This window comes from Geotrypetes seraphini, chromosome 6, assembly GCF_902459505.1.
Source record: "Geotrypetes seraphini chromosome 6, aGeoSer1.1, whole genome shotgun sequence".
Classification (NCBI taxonomy): Eukaryota; Metazoa; Chordata; class Amphibia; order Gymnophiona; family Dermophiidae; genus Geotrypetes; species Geotrypetes seraphini.
Genome location: NC_047089.1, coordinates 5,815,868 through 5,840,326, shown reverse-complemented (window position 1 = coordinate 5,840,326; position 24,459 = coordinate 5,815,868). Strand labels below are relative to the sequence as shown.

General features: G+C 46.2%; 1 protein-coding gene across 4 annotated transcripts in view; it reads left to right on the top strand.

Annotated features, from left to right (window-relative positions):
• NUMA1 (nuclear mitotic apparatus protein 1) overlaps positions 1-24,459 on the top strand; it is a 271,890-nt gene that overhangs the window by 231,642 nt on the left and 15,789 nt on the right. For all 4 annotated transcript variants that reach the window (XM_033949032.1, XM_033949036.1, XM_033949035.1 and 1 more), the window contains exons 22-25: positions 369-505; positions 6,380-6,619; positions 13,368-13,472; positions 16,358-16,552. In XM_033949032.1, coding sequence (XP_033804923.1) covers positions 369-505; positions 6,380-6,619; positions 13,368-13,472; positions 16,358-16,552 — 677 coding nt within the window. The remainder of the gene's footprint in view (positions 1-368; positions 506-6,379; positions 6,620-13,367; positions 13,473-16,357; positions 16,553-24,459) is intronic.

Below are 24,459 nucleotides of genomic sequence, written 5' to 3'. Positions count from 1 at the left end.
AATTGCGGCATATAAGTTTCATAACAGTTTTGTGCTCTGTGGATACTGTGGCCAAAACAAATCTACCATTGGGATTGCACACACGGTGATAAATTACAACATCCAGTCCTCTAGAAAATAGTAATGTTTTACTACAAGTATTTCTAAAATTGTCCCTTCCCACCATATTTTTAGTTTAGCATGTTCTTTTGAAGACAGGTTTCTTGCAAATAGCTATGTCAGCCGTTTTGTCAGCGAAGAGCTTGGAGAATTTTTTGTCCTTTATAGGAGAGAACACACACATACACAATTTTGCTTGGTCTCTGGCTTTGACTTTAAGCTCTCTTATATTCCAAATTCAAGTCTTGGATCATCTTTATTGATTGCAGGTAGGAACAGTTTTTATCTGGGGACATGCCAGGATGAGCCAGATCTATTGGAGGAGTGGAATCGAATTGCAGAGCTGCAACAGCGGAACAAAATCTGCCCTCCTCACCTAAAGACTTCTTATCCACTGGAGTCCCAGGTAAGAATGGATTCAATATGGAATTGTTTTGGGTTTTTTTCCAATTCTTTATTCATTTTTTTCATCATCCATCAAGTGTACAATATTACATCAATTAATTCATACACATTAATTCATACACATCACTTGAAATTCTTTCTATTATCATCTGAAGTACATAAATTATCCCTCTCCCCCACCCACCCTATTCACAGATATTATAATAAAAAGTTAACATATATGTGCTATCTTCATAATTATTGATTAAACTTATATTATAACTATAACCCCCCCCCATATAATTATAATTATACTTTCAATGTAAAAAGGCGCCTAATCATTACAATAATAATAATAAATTTATTTTTGTATACCGCCATACTCAGGGAGTTCTAGGCGGTTCACAACAGTCAGATGAAAATACATACAGTGCGGTTGGAATTGGAGAGCATAACAACGTAGTCAAAGAGGCAAATTAGTCTTACGTTTACAATTTAGGTGGGATGGGTTGAATACAGTGTATGCAGTAAGGGAATACATTGAAAAGAGAAGGGGATAGAAGGTTAAATGAGGGGAGCAGCCATCATAGTGGAGAGGGGAGGGAAAAGGGGAAGACTTTACAGAAGAGGTGGGAGCCGTTAAAGAGGTGGGGGCATTAAGGGCTTGGTCTGTTGAAAAGTAGGGTTTTGATCTGTTTTCTTTTTTTTAAAAAAATCTTTATTCCTTTTTATTTCTTTCAACAAGTGTACAGTATTATTACAATTAATTTACATAACACACTTGGCATTCTTAAACAATATTATTATACATGTTTTTATTCCCCCCCCCACCTCCTACCCTTTTCCATATCAATAAAATATTCCTTCCAAATTTATATATAATTATACATCCCTTTTTGATAATACAATTAATCTGACATGAAATCTGTCCCTCCCCCCATCCTTCTTCCTCAAACACTTTAAACATTTTATTATATCCAGTAATGCACAACAATAAATATCCCATCCTATTACATATATCTCCTTATTTTTCATAACAACATCTTTCCAATATTTTTCCCTCCCTTTCCCTCCCATCCCATCCCATTTCTATATATTATCCCCCAAGGAAAAAGAATAAACTTTACTCGTTATAATATTCAATCTTTGGTTTCTTATTCATAAATTCAGATATCAATTTATACCACTGTGCGGCTTGGTGACCCAAGAAATCTGCCTGAAAGCATAAGAATTCCAGACTATACTTTTTTTTTTTTAATCTTTATTCATTTTTAATCTTTCAACAAGTGTACAAATTAAAACCATACAGTCTTGAAAACATCACTTGTAAATCTATCAAGAAAAACAACAATTGTATATATATATAAACCCATAACCCACCCCCCTCCCCATTACTATTATTAATATACATAATATAATAAGAACCCTTTATAACATGTTGTACACTTTCTGTAAAATTTGAAAATAAAAAAAAATATATAAAAAAAAAAAAAAAAAGAACCCTTCACCCTCTCTATTATTCCAGACTATACTGATTGTTAAGATTTTTCCATTCAGGGAACCCCTCCTGAATAGCCTGCTTCAATTGCAACCATTTAAAACTTTGTGATTTGTTGAGACCATATTTATGCTGCAACTGTGAAAAATCAAGCAGTTTACCATTTAAAATAACATCACCTAAAGTTCGTATACCTGCAGTAATCCAATGCTTCCATACGATTTTAAAACCACCAACTTGAATCTTGGAGTTTAGCCATAAAGATTGGTATGTTGATTTGTGTATTGGGTTTGGAGTTAAATTGCTGACATAACGTAATGTTTTCCATGTATCCATCAAAATTCTGTTCTCTTTATATTTTCTAGGCATCGTAACACTAAGAACATAAGACAAATTAATAAGAAACATGAATCGCCATTCCAAATACAGCCAATCCGGGATATTTTCCATGAACTCTGGGAGGACCCAATACATACCTTGGCGTAAAATATAGGCTTGAAGATACCTATAAAAGTTAGGAAAATTTACCCCACCCTCCGCAATTGATTTTTGTAAAGATACTAAGGCAATTCTGGGCATTTTACCCAGCCAAACAAATTTTGTAAGAATACCATTTAACTTTTTGTAAAAGGACCCCTGAAAAAAAACTGGTATCGTACTCAATTGATAACAAACCACAGGCAATAACATCATTTTAATAGTTTGGACTCTCCCCCACCAAGAAAGATGTAAAGGATTCCATTGCTCACACATTTCTGTTACTTTTTTTAACAAAAATCTTTCATTCTCTTTCATTGTATCTTCCAGTGTATTTTTAATTCTAATACCTAAATATTTTAATCCATCTTCTTTCCATATAAATGAAAATGAATCAAATAAGCCTTTCGTGCAATGTACATTAAGTGGAAGAATTTCTGACTTACTCCAATTTATCTTATACTTTGAATATTTTCCAAATTTCTCTATTAACTCAAGCAAGCATGGCATGGTAATTTCTGGATTCCTCAAATAAAGCAGTATATCATCTGCATATGCTAAGATTTTATATTCCCAATCTGTACGAGGAATACCTTGTTGAATGGCTAATAACAAGGATTCTAATACAATATCAAAAAGCAAAGGAAACAATGGACAACCTTGTCTAACCCCCCCTCTGCAAATTAAAACATAGAAACATGACGGCAGAAAAGGGCTATAGCCCATCAAGTCTGCCCACTCAACTGACCCACCCCCATAAGTCTGAATGCTGATGACCCAGTTCCTTAACTCGACCTTCGTAGGGATCCGACGTAGATGTCCCATTTATTCTTGAAGTCAAGCACGCTGGTGGCCTCGACCACCTGCACCGGAAGCTTGTTCCAGTGATCCACCACTCTTTCCGTGAAGAAGTACTTCCTGGTGTCACTACTAAATTTCCCTCCTCTAAGTTTAAGCGGATGCCCTCTTGTGGCCGAGGGTCCTTTGAGAAAAAGGATGTCGTCTTCCACCTCGACACGTCCTGTGATGTATTTAAATGTCTCAATCATGTCTCCCCTCTCCCTGCGTTCCTCCAGAGTGTAGAGCTGCAATCTGTTCAGTCTCTCTTCGTACGAGAGACCCTTGAGCCCCGAGATCATCTAGTGGCCATCCGCTGAACCGACTCGACTCTAAGCACGTCTTTACGGTAATGTGGCCTCCAGAATTGCACACAGTACTCCAGATGAGGTCTCACCATGGTCCTGTACAGTGGCATTATGACTTCTGGTTTCCGGCTGACGAAACTTCTATTGATACATCCCATCATTTGTCTTGCCTTGGATGAGGCCTTTTCTACCTGTTTGGCAGCCTTCATGTCTGCACTGATGATTACTCCCAAATCCCGTTCTGCTGAGGTCCTAGCCAATGTTTCTTGCAGCAGGGGAGCTATACAACATCTGAATCATTTGTATAAATCCAGAAACATATACCAAGCCAATCTAATGCCTGATACCTAAAAGTCCATTCCAGTCGATCAAAGGCTTTCTCTGCATCCAAAGAGACAGAAAAAGCCAGATCATCCATGGCTTTTGTTAAATTTAACATATGAAAAGCCAATCTGGTATTATTAGAAGAATGTCTCTTAGCAACAAATCCTGTTTGGTGCATATCAATAATAAAAGGGAGAGCCTTAGCCAATCGTAAAGCCAATGTTTTAGCTAAAAGTTTTCCATCAATATTGATTAACGAGATAGGCCTGTAGTTTGAAACCAAAGTGGGATCTTTGTTTGGCTTTGGCAAAACAATTGTTAATGATTCTGCCATAGTACCTGTAAAGCAACCTTTAGTTAGTTGGAACTGATATAAATTTAATAAATAAGGTAATAGGGTATTTTGAAATGATTTATAAAACTCCACTGTGAAACCATCACCACCTGGAGCGGATCCAACTCTAAGAGACTTCAATGCTGTTTCTAATTCTTTTAGTGATATAGGCTCTTCTAAACGTCTTTTTATATGTTCAGGAACCTTCAGTCCAACAATTAAATTTAAAAATTCTAAACCATCTTTTTCCCTATCTCCATAAGGCTCAGAAGAATATAGGTCTTTATAAAAATTTAGAAATTGACTTAAAATAGTATCAGTCTTAGTATGTGTCTCTCCATTTTTATCCTTTATTGCAATAATTTTTGTTCTTCTTTCTTTGCTTTAAGATAATTTGCCAATAATCTTCCTGCCTTATTTGAGTTTCCATAATACATAGTTTGTTGGGAAAACAAATCTTTCCTTACAAATTTAGAAGATATCTCATTGTATTTACCTTTTGCTTTTAGTAGAGCCTGTAAAGTACTTTGCTCCCAATTATCAACTAATTTAGATTCCAAATGTTTAATTTCTTTTTCCAAATTATAAAATTGTTTTTTAAGTTGTTTTCGAATATACGCCGAATATGAAATAATATTACCTCTCATGGTAGCCTTAAATGCATCCCATAACACTTCTATGTTAATAACTTCTGAAGAATTAAGCTGAAATAATTCAATAATTTTTAATTTAAATTCTTCAAGAAAATTTGAATCCGCAATCAATGTATTATCAGACTTACAATAATCTTGTTCATCAAACTGAAATTCAATCCATACACCACCATGATCAGATAAAATGATAGGATCTATGGTGGCTTTTGTCACTCGCTGTACTATTTGATTCGAGACAAAAATATAATCTATTCTTGAAAAAGAATTATGGACCTGTGAACAAAAGGAAAATTCCTGATCATTAAAATGAAGTATAAGCCATATACGCCATATATCTCCAAAGACAAGAGATTTAGTAGGATTTTGACTTAGGCTGGTATTATATGCTGTGTCCCCAGCCCTCTGCTTCCATATTGGGCACTTTTTCTCTGTCTTCCACATACTCTGCACTTCACCTTAGGTCTGTTTTGAGTGCTTCTCTTTTGCCCCCTTCCCTTTCCAGACTTGGGGGCTTGTCTTTTCGTACACTCCTGCCTACCTGATTCAGAACAAGGATAAGGGAAGTCCAAAACTAAGGTTCTAATATATTTTGCAGCCATATGGCGCATACACACAAGTCGACCAGCTTTTATTTATTTATTCAATCATTCAATTTTCTTTACCGTTCTCCTAGGGGAGCTCAGAACGATTTACATGAATTTATTTAGATACTCGAGCATTTTTCCCTGTCTGTCCTGGTGGACTCACTATCTAATGAACCTGGGGCAGTAGTGATCTTTTCACTTTATGCCTTTCCTTTGATCCATCACTTTTTTATTTGGTTGCATTTCCCATTATCAGCCAGTACTGCTTTGCCCACCAACTTCCTATTTTTCTTCTCCCTTCCTTTTTCCCTCCCATTCCATCGAGCCTGGTTATAATTACTAGTCCTAGTGGTCTCTCCCTCTTTCTGCTGCTGTATAAATTCTTGGAAGTGGTGACAGTTCCTAGGGTGCGCATGTACCATGCTCTAATATTGGAGTCAACTCTATGACTAAACAATTTTCTCCTGGAACACAAGCTCAGATTTAGCCTCAGAAGAATGATTTAAAGGATTTATCTGCTATTCTTGAAGATTCCTTGGTTGATGTTTCTGTTCACGCTACTTTCCTAGTCACCTTTGTTTTTGAGCAAGATATGCAGTTATGAGGATTTATTATAAATACACAGTTTGTGAGTGAAATAAAGATCACACAGATACTGGGTTTTTTTTGTCTCAAATAAATTAAGTCTAAAAGGTGGAAATCTTGAGGGAGATGGTCTTGGTATTTCTGTAAGGATGCTACTCTTATTCCCTACATCATTATATGTAACTCTGTTTCAAATCTTACATCACTCTAAAGATGATGCTGTGGATGTTATTGTTATAGTAGATCCCACCCTCCTTTTGTTTTTCTTCTCTTTCAACTTGCTTCTCTTCTACCAGTCTTCCCGCTGCACATCCAAAATCACAGATGAGGAAGTGAAGACAGGTGACCCTAAAGAAACGCTGCGCCGTGCCAGCATGCTGCCATCACAGATTCATGAGTCAAACACTGCTGCCTCCCGCCACTTGACAGTGGTGCCATCCACGTTTGAGCAGAGCCAGGGCACTGGTAGCGTCACCACCCGGCAGCAAATGAAGCGAGTGTCTGAAGAGTCTCATCATGGCCCTGAAACACCAGAGGTATACATGTACATAAAAAGGCCCACTGTAGTCGGTGGCTGTTTGTTTCACTAGTAAAGAGAGAGTTCCAGGACCAGGATTCTGTAGCACCTGGTAGACTGGTATAGTCCTTACGAATGGGTTATATACCTCACTGCTACCAGCAGGTGGAGACTGAGAACAAACTTGTATATCAGGATAGTTTCCCCTCTTGCAGTCTAGTCTTCCTCATTCTCCTTTAGCAGGTGGTAAGACTAATTCGGCTCCCCTCTTAGTACTGTTGGAATTTTGTTTTGAACTCCTGGATTCCCCTTTTGTGTCGGATAGAGCTTGGATGGGTCTTGTTTGGGGATCCGTCTGACTTTGGGGGTGTTAAACTTGGTGGTCTCGTGCTGGGTCCCTCCCCCCACCTTCCTTCACCGTCCCACATTTTTGTAGCTTTGAGAGCCGTGGAATCTGTTCTAAATAAGTGGGGGGGGGGAAATCCTGAGGTGTGCTGGTCTAAAGGGCTGTTTCCTTTAAAACTGCCATTTTGTATTGTTTTTCTCATCTAACCGGCACTTTTATTACAGCTAGGGCGTTTTTCAGCACTATGAGCACTTTTAAAGGGAAAAAATGCTCATTGTGCTCCAGATGCGAGGTACTCGCGGCTGGCCTGTGCAAGCGTTGTGCAGGCCTTGAGCAATGGGGGAGTCTCGTCGGCCGCGGTTGCCAGCAGCCAGGGCACCCCGCCGTATGTACCTCGGGAGTCAGCTTCAGATCGCGAGGAAGCCCGGGCTTCCCCTGTCGCCCACGCGGAGGGTTCGCCAGCCGCCGACAGTCAAGGTGAAAAGGATTCCTTTACTGCCGAAGCGGCTGGGGATTCCCTTTTCGCGTCAGTTGGTTCCTCAGCCTCAGCGTCAGGAAAGTCCCAGGCTTTTCAGACGCGATAGGCCGCAGGAGCTCCGATTTTGGCGGTTTCAGGTCCAATTTCAGCGGGAACTTCCTCCTTCATTTCTTTTACCTCAGGTGACCTTCCCCCTGTTCTGGAAATTTAGGGGCAAGGTATGGCAGGGTCCCCTGCTGGGGCAGGGAGTCCCTTGGGGCCGCCAGGGGGTTTTCCCCTTGAATTTATATTGGCAGTATGTGCTGGTGGCTGGAGGTTCCGGGAGGGGGGTTTGCCCTCAACATCTTCCCCAGTGCGGCTCCTTACAGCGGTGGTTTTGCCCCTTCTACTTCTCTCTCATCCAAGTGCCTGAGGGTCTCTTGGGATGAGGATTTTTGCTCAGAGGAGCACGATGGTATTGATGAGGACTGGACCTTTGGGGAGATTTCCAGGATCCTCTTGGGGGGCCGGATTCCGCCAGCGAGGATGTGTCTGTGGTGCGCATTTTTCAGCGGGAAGAGCTTCATGAGTTAATTCTTCAGGTCTCCTCGGTTTTGCACTTTGAGGACACTGTGTCGGAGCCCCCGTGTACGGTGGACTCCTTGCTTAAGGGGATCCGCTCTGGCTTCCCGCTCTTTTCCTATGCATCAGGATATTCGGGATATTATGCTCACACAGTGGCAGGTGCCAGAAGCTCCTTTTCGTTTTGCGCACTCTATGGCCCGCGTGTATCCCATTCTTGAAGGGGATAGGGACACTCTGAAGTCGCCTTTGGTGGATGTGGTAGTCTTAGCCATCTCTGAGGCATACCATGAGGGCAGTGCAGCCTTGAAGGACCCTGAGGAGCGTAATTTGGAGTCCCTCCATAAACAGTTTTGATATGACAGCTCTGGTGGTCCAGGCGGCAATGTGTGGTGGGCTGGTGGTTTGGGCGTGTTTTTGCTGGGCTGAGCATGTGATTGACAATAAATCTGAGGATTGGGAATTGTTAAAGCGTGAAGTGGCAAAGATTGAATTGGGTGCTTCTTATCTTTCAGATGCCATGTATGACCTCTTGCGAGCTTCTGCCAAGTCGTTGGCTTTTGGAGTGGCAGCACGCCATACCTTGTGGCTTCGCACTTGGTCGGCAGATACGGCATCCAAAGCTAAGTTGACAAAGTTTCCCTTTAAATGGTCTTTTTTTTTTTGGTGAGGACTTGGACGGTTGGTTCAGACTCTAACTGATTCTAAAGTGCTTTGTTTGCCTGAGGATAGGTCTAGGCCACTGGCTTGAGGTGGGGCTGCTTGTGGGCGTGGGTGTGATTTCCGCCGCTACCGCCCTGGTCGAGGGGCTGCCTCCTTTCAGTCACCTAGGCTTTCTAGAGGCAGGTTCTTTCAGCACATGCAGTCCTTTCATGGGGCCCGCCAGGATGCAGGCAGAGCCCCCGGCGGGCCCCTGTTGCCCACTCTGCCCAATGACTCCTTGCCGATGCCCATCTTGGTTCCAGTGGGTGCCAGGCTGCAAGATTTTTCTCCAAAATGGGCAGAGATCATGTCCGATCAGTGGGTTCTAGAGGTGATTCGGGACGACTATGCTCTGGAGTTTGCCCGTTCCTTGCCAGATAGTTTTCTCGCTTCATCCTTGCAGGTGGAGTGGAAACAGCAGGCTTTTCACCAGACCTTTCAAAGATTGTTGGACCTCCACACGGTGGTTCCAGTTCCCCCGCAGGAGTGGGGCACAGGTTTCGATTTACTTTGTGGTGCCAAAGAAAGAAGGGGTCTTTCGGCCCATCCTAGATTTGAAGGGGGTCAACAGGGCTCTTCACGTGCCTTCCTTCTGCATGGAAACTCTGCGGTCTGTGATTCTAACAGCTCACCTGGGGGAGTTTCTGAACTCTCTAGATCTGATGGAGGCCTATTTGCACAATCCTATTCTGGCCTCCCATCATCGCTTCCTGCGCTTTGCGATCTTGAGGCAACATTATCAGTTCTGTGTACTTCCCTTTGGTCTGGCCACGGCTCCTCGGACGTTCACCAAGGTGATGGATGTCACGGCGGCATTGCGAAAAGAGGGCATTCTAGTTCATCCCTACCTGGACGACTGGTTGACTTGTGCGAAGTCGTTCCAGGAGAGCACCCGGGTCACGGCTTGAGTGGTGGAGTTTTTGCAGTCGCTGGGATGGGTAGTTAACTTTTCCAAGAGCCTGTTGTCTCCATCTCAGTGCCGGGAGTATCTAAGAGTGCTGTTCCACACCTCCTTGGGGAAGGTCTTCCTTCTAGAGGCCTGGGTAAGCAAATTGCAATCTCGAATTCGCTTGCTTATGGTGTCCCGGTGTCCTCAGGTGCAGGATTTCCTCCAAGTTTTGGGGTCGATGGCGGCTTCCCTTGATGTGGTGAGGTGGTTTCGGGCCCACATGTGTCCTCTTCAGTATACTCGCCTCAGAGGCACAGTCTGGATCATCCTGTTCTGCTTCCGGGCTTGGCTCAGTGCAGTCTTCGTTGGTGGCTCCAGACCTCCCATCTTGTACAAGGGGGAGTCTGGATGAGCCACAGTGGACGGTGCTGCTCATGAATGCCAGTCTTCTTGATTGGGGAGCTCAGTGTCTAGGTCACTCAGCTCAGGGCACCTGGTCCACGGCGGAGGCTTCTTGGTCGATCAGTGTCTTAGAGACCAGAGCCATCCGTCTGGCACTGTTAGCCTTCCAGCCCTTTCTGATGGGTAAGCCAGTCAGGGTTCTTTCAGACAGTGCCATGGCAGTGGCCTATGTCAATCATCAGGGGGGCACCTGGAGCACTTTGGTGGCTCAGCAGGTGGCTTCTGGGTGGAGTCTCATCTTCAGGACATTTCAGCCTCCCACATAGCTGGAGTGGAGAATGTTCAAGCGGACTTTCTCAGTCATCACATGCTAGATCCCGGAGAGTGGTGTCTAAGCCCTGTGGCCTTTCAGTTGATAGTGCAGTCTTGAGGTCAGCCCCTCATGGACCTGATGGCCACAAGTGCCAACACCAAAACACCCTGCTTCTTCAGTCGTTGCAGGGATGGTCAGGCCGAGGGATGCTCTGGTTCAACCATGGCCAACGGTGGGGCTGTTGTGCATGTTCCCTCTGTGGCCATTAGTGGGCAGAGTTCTTCTCCGCATTGTTCGACATCCAGGCATATGGTTCTGATGGCTCCGGATTGGCCCAGGTGACCGTGGTACGCAGATCTGATGAGGCATCTGATGGTGGATCCTCTGCCTCTGTTGGATGACCTTCTGACTCAGGGTCCCATTCCAATGTTCGATCCGGGTCCCTTCTGTCTTAACGGCTTGGCTCTTGAATGGGATTGCCTAGGTAAGAAGGGGTATTCAGATAAAGTGATCTCAACTCTCTTGGGGTCCCTCTCGGGTTTATGGGAGGGTTTAGTGTCTATTTGAATAGTGGTGTGCTGTGCATGTGGAGTGGTCTCTTTTTGCGCTTCCTTGCCTGCCATCTTAGAGTTCTTGCAGGATGGCCTGGACAGGGGACTAGCTTGGTCTCTACGGGTTCAGCTTGTGGCCTTGTCATCCTTTTGTGGGTTGTTGACAGGTCAGCGTTTGATCGCCATTCCTGATGTGATTCACTTCTTGTGGGCGGCCAAATTGCTCAAGCCTCATGTGCGGCCCTCTGTTCCATCTTGGAATCTGAATCTGGTTCTGCAGTTCTAGTGTGCCCACCTTTTGAAACGTTGGGCGACTGCTCTTTGAAGGACCTTACTCTTAAAGCGGTCTTCTTGGTGGCCATTACTTCAGATAGATGTGTTTCTGAGCTGCAGGCTTTCTCTTGTAGGGCTCCCTTTTTGGAGTTTTCTAGGGAGTGGGTTGTCTTGAGGCCTGTTCTTTCCTTTCTGCCAAAGGTAGTTTCTCCTTTCCATGTCAATCAGGCTGTGGTTCTCCTGGTGTTGGGTAGCCGAGAGAGCTCTTCTGAGCAGAGACAATTGCGCAAGTTGGATGTCAGTCGGGTCCTTCGCTCTTATGTGCAGAGGACCCAGGAGATCAGGAAATCAGATCATCTCTTTGTCTTTCTCGCGGGTCCTCATAAGGGGGATGGCTCTTCTAAGGCTACTATTGGGCGCTGGATTAAGGAGACTATTGCTTCCGCTTATCTTCTGAAGAAAGTCAGTTCCAAAATATCTCAAGGCTCGTTCCACTCAGGGTCAGGCAGCTTCTTCTTAGGTTGAGTCTTCTCTAGTGCCTCCAGTGGATATTTGCAAGGCTGCAGTTTGGTCTTCTCTGCAGTCCTTTGTGAGACACAACCATGTGGATGTTCAAGCGCGTTGGGACGCAGTTTTCAGTAAACATGTTCTGGTGTCGGCCCTTCGGTGGTCCCACCCTTAATGAATACTGCTTTGATTCGTCCCATTCGTAAGGACTATACCAGTCTACCAGGCGCTACAGAAGGAGAAATTGGTTCTTACCTGCTAATTTTCTTTCTGTTAGCCTGTAGACTGGTATAGTTCCCCACCCTGTCTGTCTTTGTGCGGTGATTACGGGTTGTTGTTTTGTTTGCATGCAGATTTTGTTTTTTCTGCAGTTTCTAGAATTTTTCTAGGGCCAGGAAGAATTAAGAACGGCAGCTATGGCTCAGCTGGTGAGCTGTGGGGATATTTTCTATACCAGGATTTGGTTCCACACATGTTCCAACAGTTTACCAGTGTTTGTTGTTTTTACACTCCTGTTCAGAGTGTGTTTTACTGTTTTCAGTTGAAGCCTTTCCTAGGTTCTGCTTGGCTAGTTGGCAGACTGAATTGCAAGAGGGGAAGCTATTCTGATATACAAGTTTGTTCTCAGTCTCCACCTGCTGGTAGCAGTGAGGTATATAACCCGTTCATAAGGACTATACTAGTCTACAGGCTAACAGAAATAAAATTAGCAGGTAAGAACCTAATTTCTCCTTATCCACATCACCCTTTACTCCATCTCCTTTTTTATTCTAAAGGCACTTGGAGGTCTGGGAGTAGCTATAGGGGAGGCCACTACATCCTTTTTTAGGATGTTTTAATTTTATTCTGTTATCCAGGTTATTTTAAACCGTCTCTGGACCGAAGGTTTCATGCAATAAGGTTAGAGGGTTGTATGTTCGAAAATGAATGCACACTACCCAAATTCCTTTTACGTCTAGTAGAGCATGGCGTTCTTCTTCTCATTTTTTCCATTGGGTTCCTTCTCTTACCTCCGCACTCTCATATCAGGCACAGCAACTCATGTTTTTATGTGTCTTTGGAACCCAACTCTCCCTCCATCCCTTTTATCATACCTAGGGAGTTCCACATGTGAGAATATGCTGCCTGCTTGTCTAGGGATAAAGCACAGTTACTTAACATAATAGGTGTTATCCAGGGACAGCAGCCAGATATTCTCACAACCCGCCCACCTTCCCTAGTTGACTTCTTCACTTGGGCATAGAACTGACAACCTTGTGAGCTGGCATTGGGCAGGAAGGCACTTACATATGCACGGGCAGTCTAAAAGCTTAAAAGTGACATTACACTGTCCATACCGAGGCTCCGAGGATGACATCACCCACATGTGAGAATATCTGCCTTCTGTTATAAGTAACTCTGCTTTATGAATTGTGAGTTGTATTTAACTGCCTTGAAGTTTATTAAGTTTCAAGTTTATTAGGATTTTTATATACCGCCTATCAAGGTTATCTAAGCGGTTTTTACAATCAGGTGCTCAAGCATTTTTTCCTCTCTGTCCTGGTGGGCTCACAATCTATCTAACATACCCGCAGTTTGAAGATACTACATCACTACCATTGTGCTATCTTTAGACAGAGTATGGATTTTGCTACAGAAGGTTCAGCTTATGTGCTTCTGAATAGGAGCCGGTGGGTGGGTACACAGCCATCATGGAGGGCACCAAACTGGAACTAGTTCTAAAAGCATCTTATTCTTTTCTCTAGTCTAAGAGGTCAACGAGTTGTTTCTCTCGACCTATGACACCAAAAGACCGACATGATGGAAAAAAATCTAGCACTTTGGATAATAAGAAGAGAGAGAGTCAACAGGTAAGCAGAGTAATGCCTTCCTCTGGAAGGTATGTATCATTTTTCTTTTTGTGGAGGTTAAATACTGTTTGGGGGTGATAAAATTAGTCATAATTGATAGGCTAGTAAGTCAACTTACTGCTATACAGAAAGATCCCAGCATGTTGTATGAACTTCATACATGTAAACCGCCTTTGAGAAGTTTGCAATTTCATCTGGGTATTCTGAGAGACAGGCTGAGTTAGTGGTTTGTCTAGAGTCACACAAAGACTTGAAACATCTGAGTCTGAGGAATTCTCTTTAGTGATGTGCTGCTTCCAACTATGTATGCTCTTGTTTCACAAAAATCTGAGAACATGGCTTTTTGAAAAATCTTTTACTGGTTTAGTTTGACCTTGACTTTGTACTGTATGTTTCTCTGTTGAACTGTTTTTAACCCCCTATTTTAGGAGCTTATATTAGCAATTTTAACTGTTTTTGTTTTGCAGTGTATGTTTACTTTTGTGTAACGATAATGCTGATTGTAACCCGCCTCGAACTCTGCTTGGCAAGAATTTGGTGGGATATAAGATTACATATAACAACTGCATGATTTCATCCTCTTTTGTGGGGGTCCTAGAATGGAACCAGGCCCTAGTTTTGTCATGTACACTAAGGGCTAGATGCACTAAAGATACCAACGGAATCACTGTTGGCTGATTCTCTGGCAGCGATCGATACACTATGAAGTTTGTTTGCAAACGCAACCAATCAGTCGCTCATGTGAGTGATTGACACATGCGCATAGCCATAACAACAGTGACAGGGGAAGCAGCCTCCTGTCACTGCTGTTAGGGCTTCTTTGTTTGTTTAATGGCTCAGATGTTATGTGTGTGTTACGCACAATCTGTCCCATAAAATGAAAAAAGCCACCGTCTGTCCCACTCCGAACCCCCCAAAAATGGCAGAAGGGATGCCCACTCCCTGAACCTCCCCGTACCTTTTAAAAAAGTTGAAAACATGAAGCCCATTCTGAGGCTCCTGCTACCAGACGCCCATCCCCTGAACCTCCCAGTACCTTTTTAAAAAGTTTGAAGCAGAAAGCCCGCTCTGAGGCTCCTGCTTCGGGCCTGCCAGTCTTAAATGACATACCTTTCCCTGCCCGGTGCATCATGTGATGCACAGGGAAGGGCCAAAGGCCCTGAATGGTTCAGTCGCCTAAGGCCCCTCCCAAGGATACTGGATACTGAGGAGAAGCCTGAAGCCCTGATTGGCTTGACCAATCAGGGCCTTAGGTTTCTCCCTCAGTATTCTGAACCAGTCACAAATACATAAGTAGTCGCCTCCGCCGGGGCAGACCAGAGGTCCATCCTGCCCAGCGGTCCGCTCACGTGGCGGCCCATCAGGCATATTGCCTGAGCAGCAGTCCCTGACTAATTTTATGCCTACCTCTACACTTATCTCTAAACCTTCCACTGCTCTTATCTGTACCCCTTAATCCCTTTGTCCTCCAGGAACCTATCCAGGTCTTCCTTGAAACCCTATAGCCTATAGCTCCTCCCCATGCACCGGGGAGGGGAAGGCCTTTCAATTAGGACTGGTGGGCTTGAAGCAGGAGCCTCAGAGTAGGCTTCCAACATTTTAAAAAGGTACAGGGGAGGTTTGGGGTGGGGGTAGCGTTCGATGGCAGGAGGTAATGGACATCCCTTTTGCCATTTGGGGGGGATGGGGGACAGTGGCTCGGGGGTGCCTGGTGAAGGGGGGGCATGGCGCAGGGGTGTACTGCATGGCAGGAGGGATTGAGCATCCATCCTACCAATTTTCTCTTGTGTCATGTTTGGGGACTTCTTTTTTTTTTTTTTATGGGACAGATATTTTGCATGTGTAACACACACAAAATATCTGTGCCATTGGAAAAAAAAAAAAAACAGGCAGGCCTGTCAGTTTTTCTGATCACTAAAACCCCATTACAATGGTATCTTGGATTACGAGCATAATCTGTTCCAGGAGCATGCTCGTAATCCAAAATGCTCGTTTATCAAAGCGAGTTTCCCCATAGGAAATAATGGAAACGCGCTTTGATACGTTCCCACCACCTGAGGCCAGCGGCACTGCTCTATCCCCCTCCACGAGAACCAGCGTTGCTCCCCCCCGAAGGCCCCCCCTGCGATCCGGCACCCCCCCTCTCCACGATTGGCTAACCCCCCCCACCCTCCCGCTGTGATGGGGCATCCCCCGACGCTTCTTACTGTCATCTGGGCACCAGCACCGGCATGTCCTGTGTGTTGGTGCCGGTGCCCGAAGATCGACCTCCTCTTGCAGGCCTTGAGCATGCGCAGATGCTCAAGGCCCAACAAGAAGAGGATGCCGGTGCTGGTGCCCATATGACAGTAAGAAGCGGCGGGGGGTGCCCAATCGTGGCAGGGGGGTGCCCGATCGCGGGGGGGAGGGTGCCGGATCGTGGGGGGCGCTGCTCGCAAATTGAGGCATGCTCGGTTTCCGAGGCGCCGATTTTGCGAATGTTTTGCTCGTCTTGCAAAACACTCGCAAACCGGTGCACTCGTAAACCGAGGTACCACTGTATTATTTTTTTTTTTAATTGAAATAGCCAAGCAATGTTAGTACATCAATTGCTTGGCTGTTTTGCATGAGGTTTTAGCTAATTTGCAAGGCCAGATCGGAAAATGGGTGATTGAGGGGAAAACACGTGGTGGGGTGTTTTGTGCATCTGGTCGGTAAAAGCGATCATCACTAAAACTGTGAAAACAAGTTTAGCGACGATAGCTGACTTTAGTGCATCTAGCCCTAAGAGCCTTGTTTTCTTCCTTACTTCTGTTTGCTTACATTGAGTGATTTTGGGTTTGCTTGCTTTTCTTTGACACTGTAGAAATTGAAATGTGTTATGATCTCTTATTTTTGTTTGATAGCAAGCTAGTCGGCGTCAGTCCATGACTTTCAGCATCCTCAATACACCGAAGAAACTCGGGAATAGCCTTCTTCGCAGAGGCATCAACAAGAAGACAACACCCAAAGCTTCCCCACAGGGAAGCATCAGTAAAAAATCACCCAGCAGGAAATCTCCCAGGACAGCAACTTCACAGTCTCCTAGAGGGCAAAGCAAGGTCAGAAAGTGACCCTTTTCGTTTTTATTAGTTTTTCCAATATGCACAGGTTGTGAAGTTTGACTCCATATCTGATGCTAAAAAGAACCATTGTGAAATCTGTGTTGCATGTGCTAAAGAGATTAAGGTTTTAAATCTACATTTCTTTAGCACTCTCCAGACCAGTAGAGGTTAATCTTTACAAATGGGTATATATCCAATCATGACCAGCAGGTGGAGACTGAAAACAAAACTGTGGAACAGTATATAATATACTCCCTTCTCTATTTACATCAGTCTTCTTTCAGTCTCCAGCAGGTGTTGAGTGATCTATACCCATCTCCCTTGGTAGGGCTGTTGGAATTTGTTTAGGGGGTTTCTAGTCCCTGTTTATGGCCGGACGGAGCTTGGGCGGGCCCTGTTTGGGGGTCCATCCGACCTCGGGGGTGTCAAACCTGGCGGGTCTCGAGCGGGGTCCCTCCCCCCACTTCCTCCACCTCCCCACATTTTTTTAGAGGAGTCTCAGCAGTAAGCCTTGCCCCCTAAATCAAGCAAGGCATATTGCTTCGAGAGCCTGTGGAGTCTGTTCTGTAAAAAAAAAAAATCCTGAGGTAGTGCCGGTCTGCAGGGTTGCTTCCCTGTCAGTTTACTGTATTTTACTGTATTTTTGCACTAACCGGCACTTTTTCTCCTAGCTAGGTCGCGTGTGGAGCCATTGTGCCCTTCTCCGGGGGAGTGGGACACAATTTGGTCCAGCCGCAAGGCACTTGCGGCCGGTCTGAACTCAGCAGTTTGGGCCGGTGAGGTGGTAGAGCTCCGTCGGCAGCGGCTGCAGGCGCCCAGAGCTCCCTGCCGATGGTGCCTAGCGAGTCGGCTGGGAGCAGTGGGGAAGCCCGGTCTTCCCCAACCGCCCACGGAGGGATTCCCCGAACCACCGATGGTCGGGTTGCAAAGGATTCCCTCTCAGCTGATGTTTGACAGCTGATGCCGAATTGCCTGTTATAGCGGCTGGGACTGTTCAGGCTTCTCAGCCGCTACAGGCCATGGAGGGAGCATTTTTGGCGGGAACTTTGCCATTTTCTCTGTCTGGCCCTTCCATTTTGTCTGCAACCTCAGGTAATCTTCCCCCTGTATTGCAAACACAGGGGCAGGTTTCAGCAGGGACCCCTGCTGGGGCAGGGAGTCCTGGGGACCCCAGGGGTTTTTTGCCCCCAATTTTATTTCTTTGTGCAGACAATTGGGGGTCCCACGTGCACCTGGGGGGTTTCGGGAGTGGTTTCCCTCTGCGCCTCCTGTGACTTTGCCTCCCTCTTTTCGTTTGGCGTCCCCTCTTCCTCCTCCCTCATCCAAGCGCCCGCTGGGGGCTTGGATTGCAAATTGGTGGTCGGAGGAGCGTGTTGGCGTGATTGAGGACCTGGCCGCTTTGGCGGGCTTCCAGGATCCTCTAGAGGGGACGCCCGATGGCAGCGGGGCATCGGGATTCCCGTCTTCCAGAGCAGATGTGTCCATGGTGCGCTTTTTATTCAGAGAGATGAGCTTTTAGACCTGATGTAGCAGGTCTCCTCGGTGCTGCATTTTTGAAGTTGCGCCACTGGAGACCCCGCATATGGGGGCTCCTCTGCTTCAGGGAGTCTGTCCTGTTTCCCGCTCTTTTCCTGTGCGTCAGGATTTTGTGCTGGCGCAGTGGACTACGGGCGCCATTTCAGTTGGTGCGCGCCTTGGCTCATGGGTATCCCATCCCGGAGGGGGATAGGGCTACCTTAATTTCGCCAATGGGGGACGCGGTGGTCTCGGCACTTACTAAGCGGCATACCGTGCCAGTTACGGACGATTCTGCTCTTAGGGTCTCTGAGGAGTGTACGTTAGAGACACTTCTAAAGTATAATTTTGATGTCTCTGCCTTGGGGGTCCAGGCGGCTATTTGTGTGGGGCTGGTGGCTCACACCGTGTTTCGGTGGTCTGAGTGTGTCCTGGATCGTGAGTCTGATGACTGGTCGTTAGTGGATCAGGAGGTGGTGAAGATTGAGATGACTGCCTCGTTCCTCTCGGTTGTTCTTTGTGACTTGGTGCGGCTAAGTCTGGGACTTTTGGTGGCCGCACACTGTATCTTGTGGCTTCGCGCTTGGTCAGCGGTTGCCGCGTCCAGAACTGAACTTCCCAAAATTTCCCTTTCGGGGATTGTTTTTGTTTGGAGAGGACTTAGATACGGTGGTTCAGACTCTGACGGACTCTAAGGTGCCCCGTCTGCCTGAGGACCGTGCCCGCCCGGCTTCTCGTGTTGGCATTGCCCGGGGGCGTCTGCAGGAATTTCGCAAGTTTCGCCTGGGGCGTGGGACTGCTTCTTTCCAGGCTTCCGGTTTTTCCCCGGGCTCGGTTGGCTTAGCGCATGCAGTCCTTTCAGGGGGCCCGTCGGGGGCTGGGAGTTTCCCCCGGTTCCCCTGCTGCCCGTCCTGCACGATGGCTCTTTGCCGGCGCCCCCTTTGGTTCTCATGGGTGCCTGGCTTCGCAACTTGTTTCCCAAGTAGGTAGAGATCACGTCCGATCGGTGGGTCCTGGTGGTGGTGCGGGACGGTTATGTTCTTGAATTTTTCCCGCTCTCTGCCGGATCATATCTAGCCTCTCCATGTCAGGTGGCATGGGAGACGCTAGCCTTTCGCCAAACCTTTCAGCGCTTGCTAGATCTCAAAGCAGTTGTCCAGTGTCCCCTCAGGAGTGTGGCACCGGCTGGTACGCCATTTCCTTTGTGGGGCCCTAAAAGGAGGGGACCTTTCAGCCCATCCTTGGTTTAAACCGAGGTCAACAGGGCTCTCAAAATTCCCTTTTATTCGCATAGACACACTGCAGTCTGTCCTTCTGGCAGTTCAGCCGGGGGAGTTCCTGACTTCTCTCGCTCTGGCGGAGGCCTACTTGCCTGTTTCCATTCGGACCTCTCATCAGCTCTTTGCTTTGCAATGTTGGGTCTGCACTTTTAGTTCTGTGTGCTTCCTTTGGGCCTGGCCACGACTCCCCGGATGTTCACCAAGTTGATGGTGGTCGTCGCGGCGGCATTGCAGTCGGAGGGCATTCTGGTGCACCCCACTGGGATAACTGGTTGATTCGGGCGAAGTCGTTGCAGGAGAGTGCCGAGTTACAGCTCGGGTGGTTGAGTTTCTCCGGTCACTGGGCTGGATGGTCAACCTTTCCAAGAGTCGGTTGTTCCCAGCTCAGCATCTGGAGTACCTTGGGGTTCTGTTCGACACCTCCTTGGGGAAGGTCTTCCTTCCAGAGGCCCGGGTAAGCAAATTGCAATCTCAGATTCGCCTTCTTTTGGCGTCCCAGTGCCTCGGGCGCAGGATTTCCTCCAAGTCTTGGGGTCGATGGCAGCGTTCCTGGATGTTGTGAGGTGGGCGTGGGCCCACATGTGCCTCTTCAGTATGCTCTGCTCCATAGGTAGTCACTCCAGAGGCACAGTTCGGAGGTCCCTGTCCCTCGGCGAGGCTTGGCGCGCTGCAGTCTTCATTGGTGGCTCCAGACCTCTCATCTGGTCCAGAGGGTGAGTCTGGATCTATCGCAGTGGACGGTGCTTCTCACGGATGCCAGTCTCCTCGGTTGGGGGGGCTCAGTGTCTAGGTCACTCAGCTCAGGGCACCTGGTCCATGGAGGAGGCGTCCTGGTCGATCAGTGTGTTGGAGACCAGAGCCGTCTGTCTGGCGCTGTTAGCCTTCCGCTCCCTCTTGATGGGCAAGTTGGTCAGAGTCCTGTCTGACAATGCCACAGCGGTGGCTTATGTCAATTGTTGGGGCACCAAGAGCGTTCAGGTGGCGGAGGAGGCGGCTCGGCTCATGCTTTGGGCGGAGTCACGCCTTCTGGACCTCTCTGCCTCTCACATAGCCGGGGTGGAGAATGTTCAGGCGAACTTCCTCAGTCACATCTTAGATCCCAGAGAGTGGTGTTTCAGCCCCGTGGCTTTTCAGTTGATGGTGCAGGCTTGGGGTCAGTCCCTGATGGACCTGACGGCCACGAGTGGCAATGCCGAGGTGTTCCGCTTCTTCAGTCGTCGCAGGGATGGACTGGCCGAGGGTCTGGATGCTCTGGTTCAACCATGGCCAACAGAGGGGCTGTTGTGCATGTTCCCTCCGTGGCCATTAGTGGGCAGAGTTCTTCTCCGCATTGTTCGCCATCCGGGTCTGGTGGTTCTGGTGGTTCCAGATTGGCCTCGACATCCGTGATACGCAGATCTGGTGACACTCTGGGGGCGGATCCTCTGCCTCCCTTGGACGACCTTCTGACACAGGGTCCCATTCCCATGTTCGACCCGTCTCCCTTCTGTCTTACGGCTTGGCTTTTGAAAGGGGTACGCCTTGGTAAGAAGGGGTATTCAGATAGGGTGATCTCTACACTCTTGGGGTCCTGGAGGCTTTCTACCTCTCAGGCTTCTGTGTGGGTTTGGCACTTCTTTGAGGGGTGGTGCCAGGCGCGGGGAGTGGTCTCTCTTCGAGCTTCTCTGCCTAACATCCTAGAGTTCTTGCAAGATGGCCTGGATAGAGACCTGGCTTCGGCTTCTCTCCGGGTTCAGCTTGTGGTCTTGTCAGCCTTTCGGGGGTTTGTGACAGGTCAGTGTTTGACAGCCATTCCTGATGTGATTCGCTTTTTGCGGGCGGCCAAGGTGCTCAGGCCTTCCGTGTGGCCCTCTGTTCCCTCTTGGAATCTCAGTCTGGTTCTCTCTATTCTGATGTACCTGCCCTTCGAACCGTTAGGCGGCTGCTATTTGAAGGACTTTACTCTGAAGGCAGTCTTTTTGGTGGACATTTCTTCCGCTAGGCGTGTTTCTGAGCTACAAGTTTTCTCTTGTAGGGCTCCCTTCTTGGAGTTTTCTAGGGAGCAGGTTGTCCTGAGGCCTGTTCCTTCTTTTTCTGCCGAAAGTAGTTTCTCCTTTTCATGTCAATCAATCTGTGGTCCTCCCGGTCTTGGGTAGTTGGGAGGGCTCTTCTGAGCAAAGACAGCTGCACAAGTTGGATGTTGGTCGGGTCCTTCACTCTTATGTGCAGCGGACCCAGGAGATCAGGAAATAAGATAATCTCTTTGTCCTTCTGACTGGTCCTCTTAGGGGGGCTGGCCCTTCTAAGGCTACTATTGCACGCTAGATCAAGGAGACTTTTGCTTCCGCTTCTCTTCTGGGGCAGCAGCCCGTTCCGGAGTTTCTCAAAGCTCATTCCACTCGGGGTCAGGCGGCTTCTTGGGCTGAGTCGTCGCTCGTGCCGCCAGTGGACATTTGTAAGGCTGCGGTTTGGTCTTCCTTGTATTCCTTTGTCAGACTCTTTCGGGTAGATGTTCTGGCGCGTCAGGACATGGTGTTCGGTGTGCGTGTTCTGGTGTCAGCCCTTCGGGGGTCCCACCCGTGTGAGGGACTGCTTTGGTACGTCCCATTCGTAAAGATTAATCTCTACTGGTCTGGAGAGTGCTAAAGAAGGAGAAATTAGGTTCTTACCTGCTAATTTACTTTCTTTTAGCTTCTCCAGACCAGTAGAGGTCCCCACCCTGTCTGTTATTGGTGTGTTGGTTCTGTTGCGTGGGCAGTTTTGTGTTTTGCTGCGGGTTCTAGTATTTTTCTAGGGCCGGGGAGAATTAAAGAACAGCGGCTGTGGCTCGGCTGGCTTAGCTGGCGAGCTGTGGGGACATTTTCCTTCGGGTATTTCTCCTCTGCATTTTCCAACAGCATTTGGGTTTGTTAGTTGTTACTCCTGTTCGGAGTATTGTTTATTTCTGTTTCCAGTTCTTAGTTCTGCTTGGCTATTCGGCAGACTGATGTACATAGAGAAGGGAGTATATTATATACTGTCCCACAGTTTTGTTTTCAGTCTCCACCTGCTGGTCATGATTGGATATATACCCATTCGTAAAGATTAACCTCTACTGGTCTGGAGAAGCTAAAAGAAAGTAAATTAGCAGGTAAGAACCTAATTTCTCCTTAAGAATGTTGCAATATAAAGAGATCCTCTTCTTTGCCTCCCTACTGAAAGGCATCTGTTGAAGTTCAGAGTTCAATTTAGTTGATATACACAAGAAGTTTACAAATTCAATGAAAAGAATAAGGGGGGGAGTGTAAAATTAAATAGATGATAAAAACCAGAACTATGTTCAGTGTTTATATCTAAGCCAAAAGTACTTTTGAGTCATTCTGATAAATCTATCCTGGAGAAATTATTAGTACATGCTTTATTCTTTAAAATGGAGTGCACTTTTAAAGTGCTATGGATTCTCCTTGACGTACTGTTATCATTTCAAACACAAGTTAATCAGATTGTTAGCTCTGTTTTCTTAAAATTGCATCAACTTCATACTATTTGTGCTATGTTTTTGGAAGAAGAATGCTTTTCTCTATTGATTAGAGCACTTATCCTATCCCATTTAGACTATTGTAACAGTCTGTATGCAACTATTATGATAAAACTGTGTGTTAAACTTCAAAATACTACTGCCACAAATTGATTTTCTGACTCCTGCTTTGTACAGGCCTATTGACTTCAAGGTGACTTCTATGATCTATAAGATCTTTAAAGGAATCAGCCCTGAATATCTGATAGATTTGATCTCATTTTCAAACAACATGCGACTCATTTGATCGGTTTTCCTTTGGTGTCAGAGGCAATTATAAGAAAATCTATGAAAATTGTTTGCTACAGATTTATTCAAAGCTGGTGCTTTAGGAATTAAAAAAAAACTCTGTGGAGTGACGATGTTCCTAAATGGACTTTATTTGAAAGTATCAAAGTTCCAAAGGTACACTAAAATCATCCACATAAAAGTAAATCATCCACATAAGAGCCTTAAAGGACCTAGTTCGCTAGGGATACAGGACCCAACACGGTCCGCGTTTCGACAAAAAGTCTTCTTCAGGGGTCCCTGGGGGTCCTATAAAGGTGTGTACGTGGGAAACAATTGTGTGGTGAACTGGAAGTGAGACACTTTCCATTGCAAATGCGAGCAGTGTCTCACTTCCGGTTCACCACACAATTGTTTCCCACGTACACACCTTTATAGGACCCCCAGGGACCCCTGAAGAAGACTTTTTGTCGAAATGCGGACCGTGTTGGGTCCTGTAACCCTAGCGGACTAGGTCCTTTAAGGCTCTTATGTGGATGATTTATTTTTATGTGGATGATTTTAGTGTACCTTTGGAACTTTGATACTTTCAAATAAATTCCATTTAGGAACATCGTCACTCCACAGAGTTTTTTTGGTTTTCTCTGGATTTTCTTCTTTGTGGATATTTTGGGGTCAATTCCTTTTGTTTTTTGCTTTAGGAATTAATAAATTAAATCTCTTATTCTAGTGCAATAGGTGAGACATTCTAAACAATAGGGTTATTTCCTTATACTTGCATGCTCTGCAGAAGTAATCCATTCCAGATTTTTCTCTCTACCTCTGTAGTACTTCACTGATCGGTTTAGCACCTTCTACAGTCTTTCCTTCTGCACGCATGTCTGCAGCTGTGTGTGTTCTGCTCTCTTCATTTTATTGTTTTAAATTCAATATAGTTTCATCCCCTTTGTGGGTATTTTTGCATTTGAAGCAGATTTGGAGCTCTGCCTGCTTGAGAATTCACAGACTTCGGTCTGTAGTTGACAGGCCAATCTCTTTTGGGTACCTGTTAGCCAGTCTGCATAGTTTTCTTTGAAGCTCAAGGCCTTCCCTGGAGTAATCTCACCTTCCTCAGCAACAGCAGCAGATGAATCCAGAGACTAGTGGGATAGTACACATCTGCCAGCAGGTGGAGATAGAACTGATTAACAGGTGGTCCTATTGGTTGGCACCCTCCCTGTATCCTCAGTATTCTCTATCTCCCAACAGGTGATAGTCACTGTTCCACGAGCTCCTGGTTTCTGGCTGAATTTTTGTGTATTCTGCTGTTGAGAATTTTTCTCTTTAGACAGTTTGGGGTGTTTGAC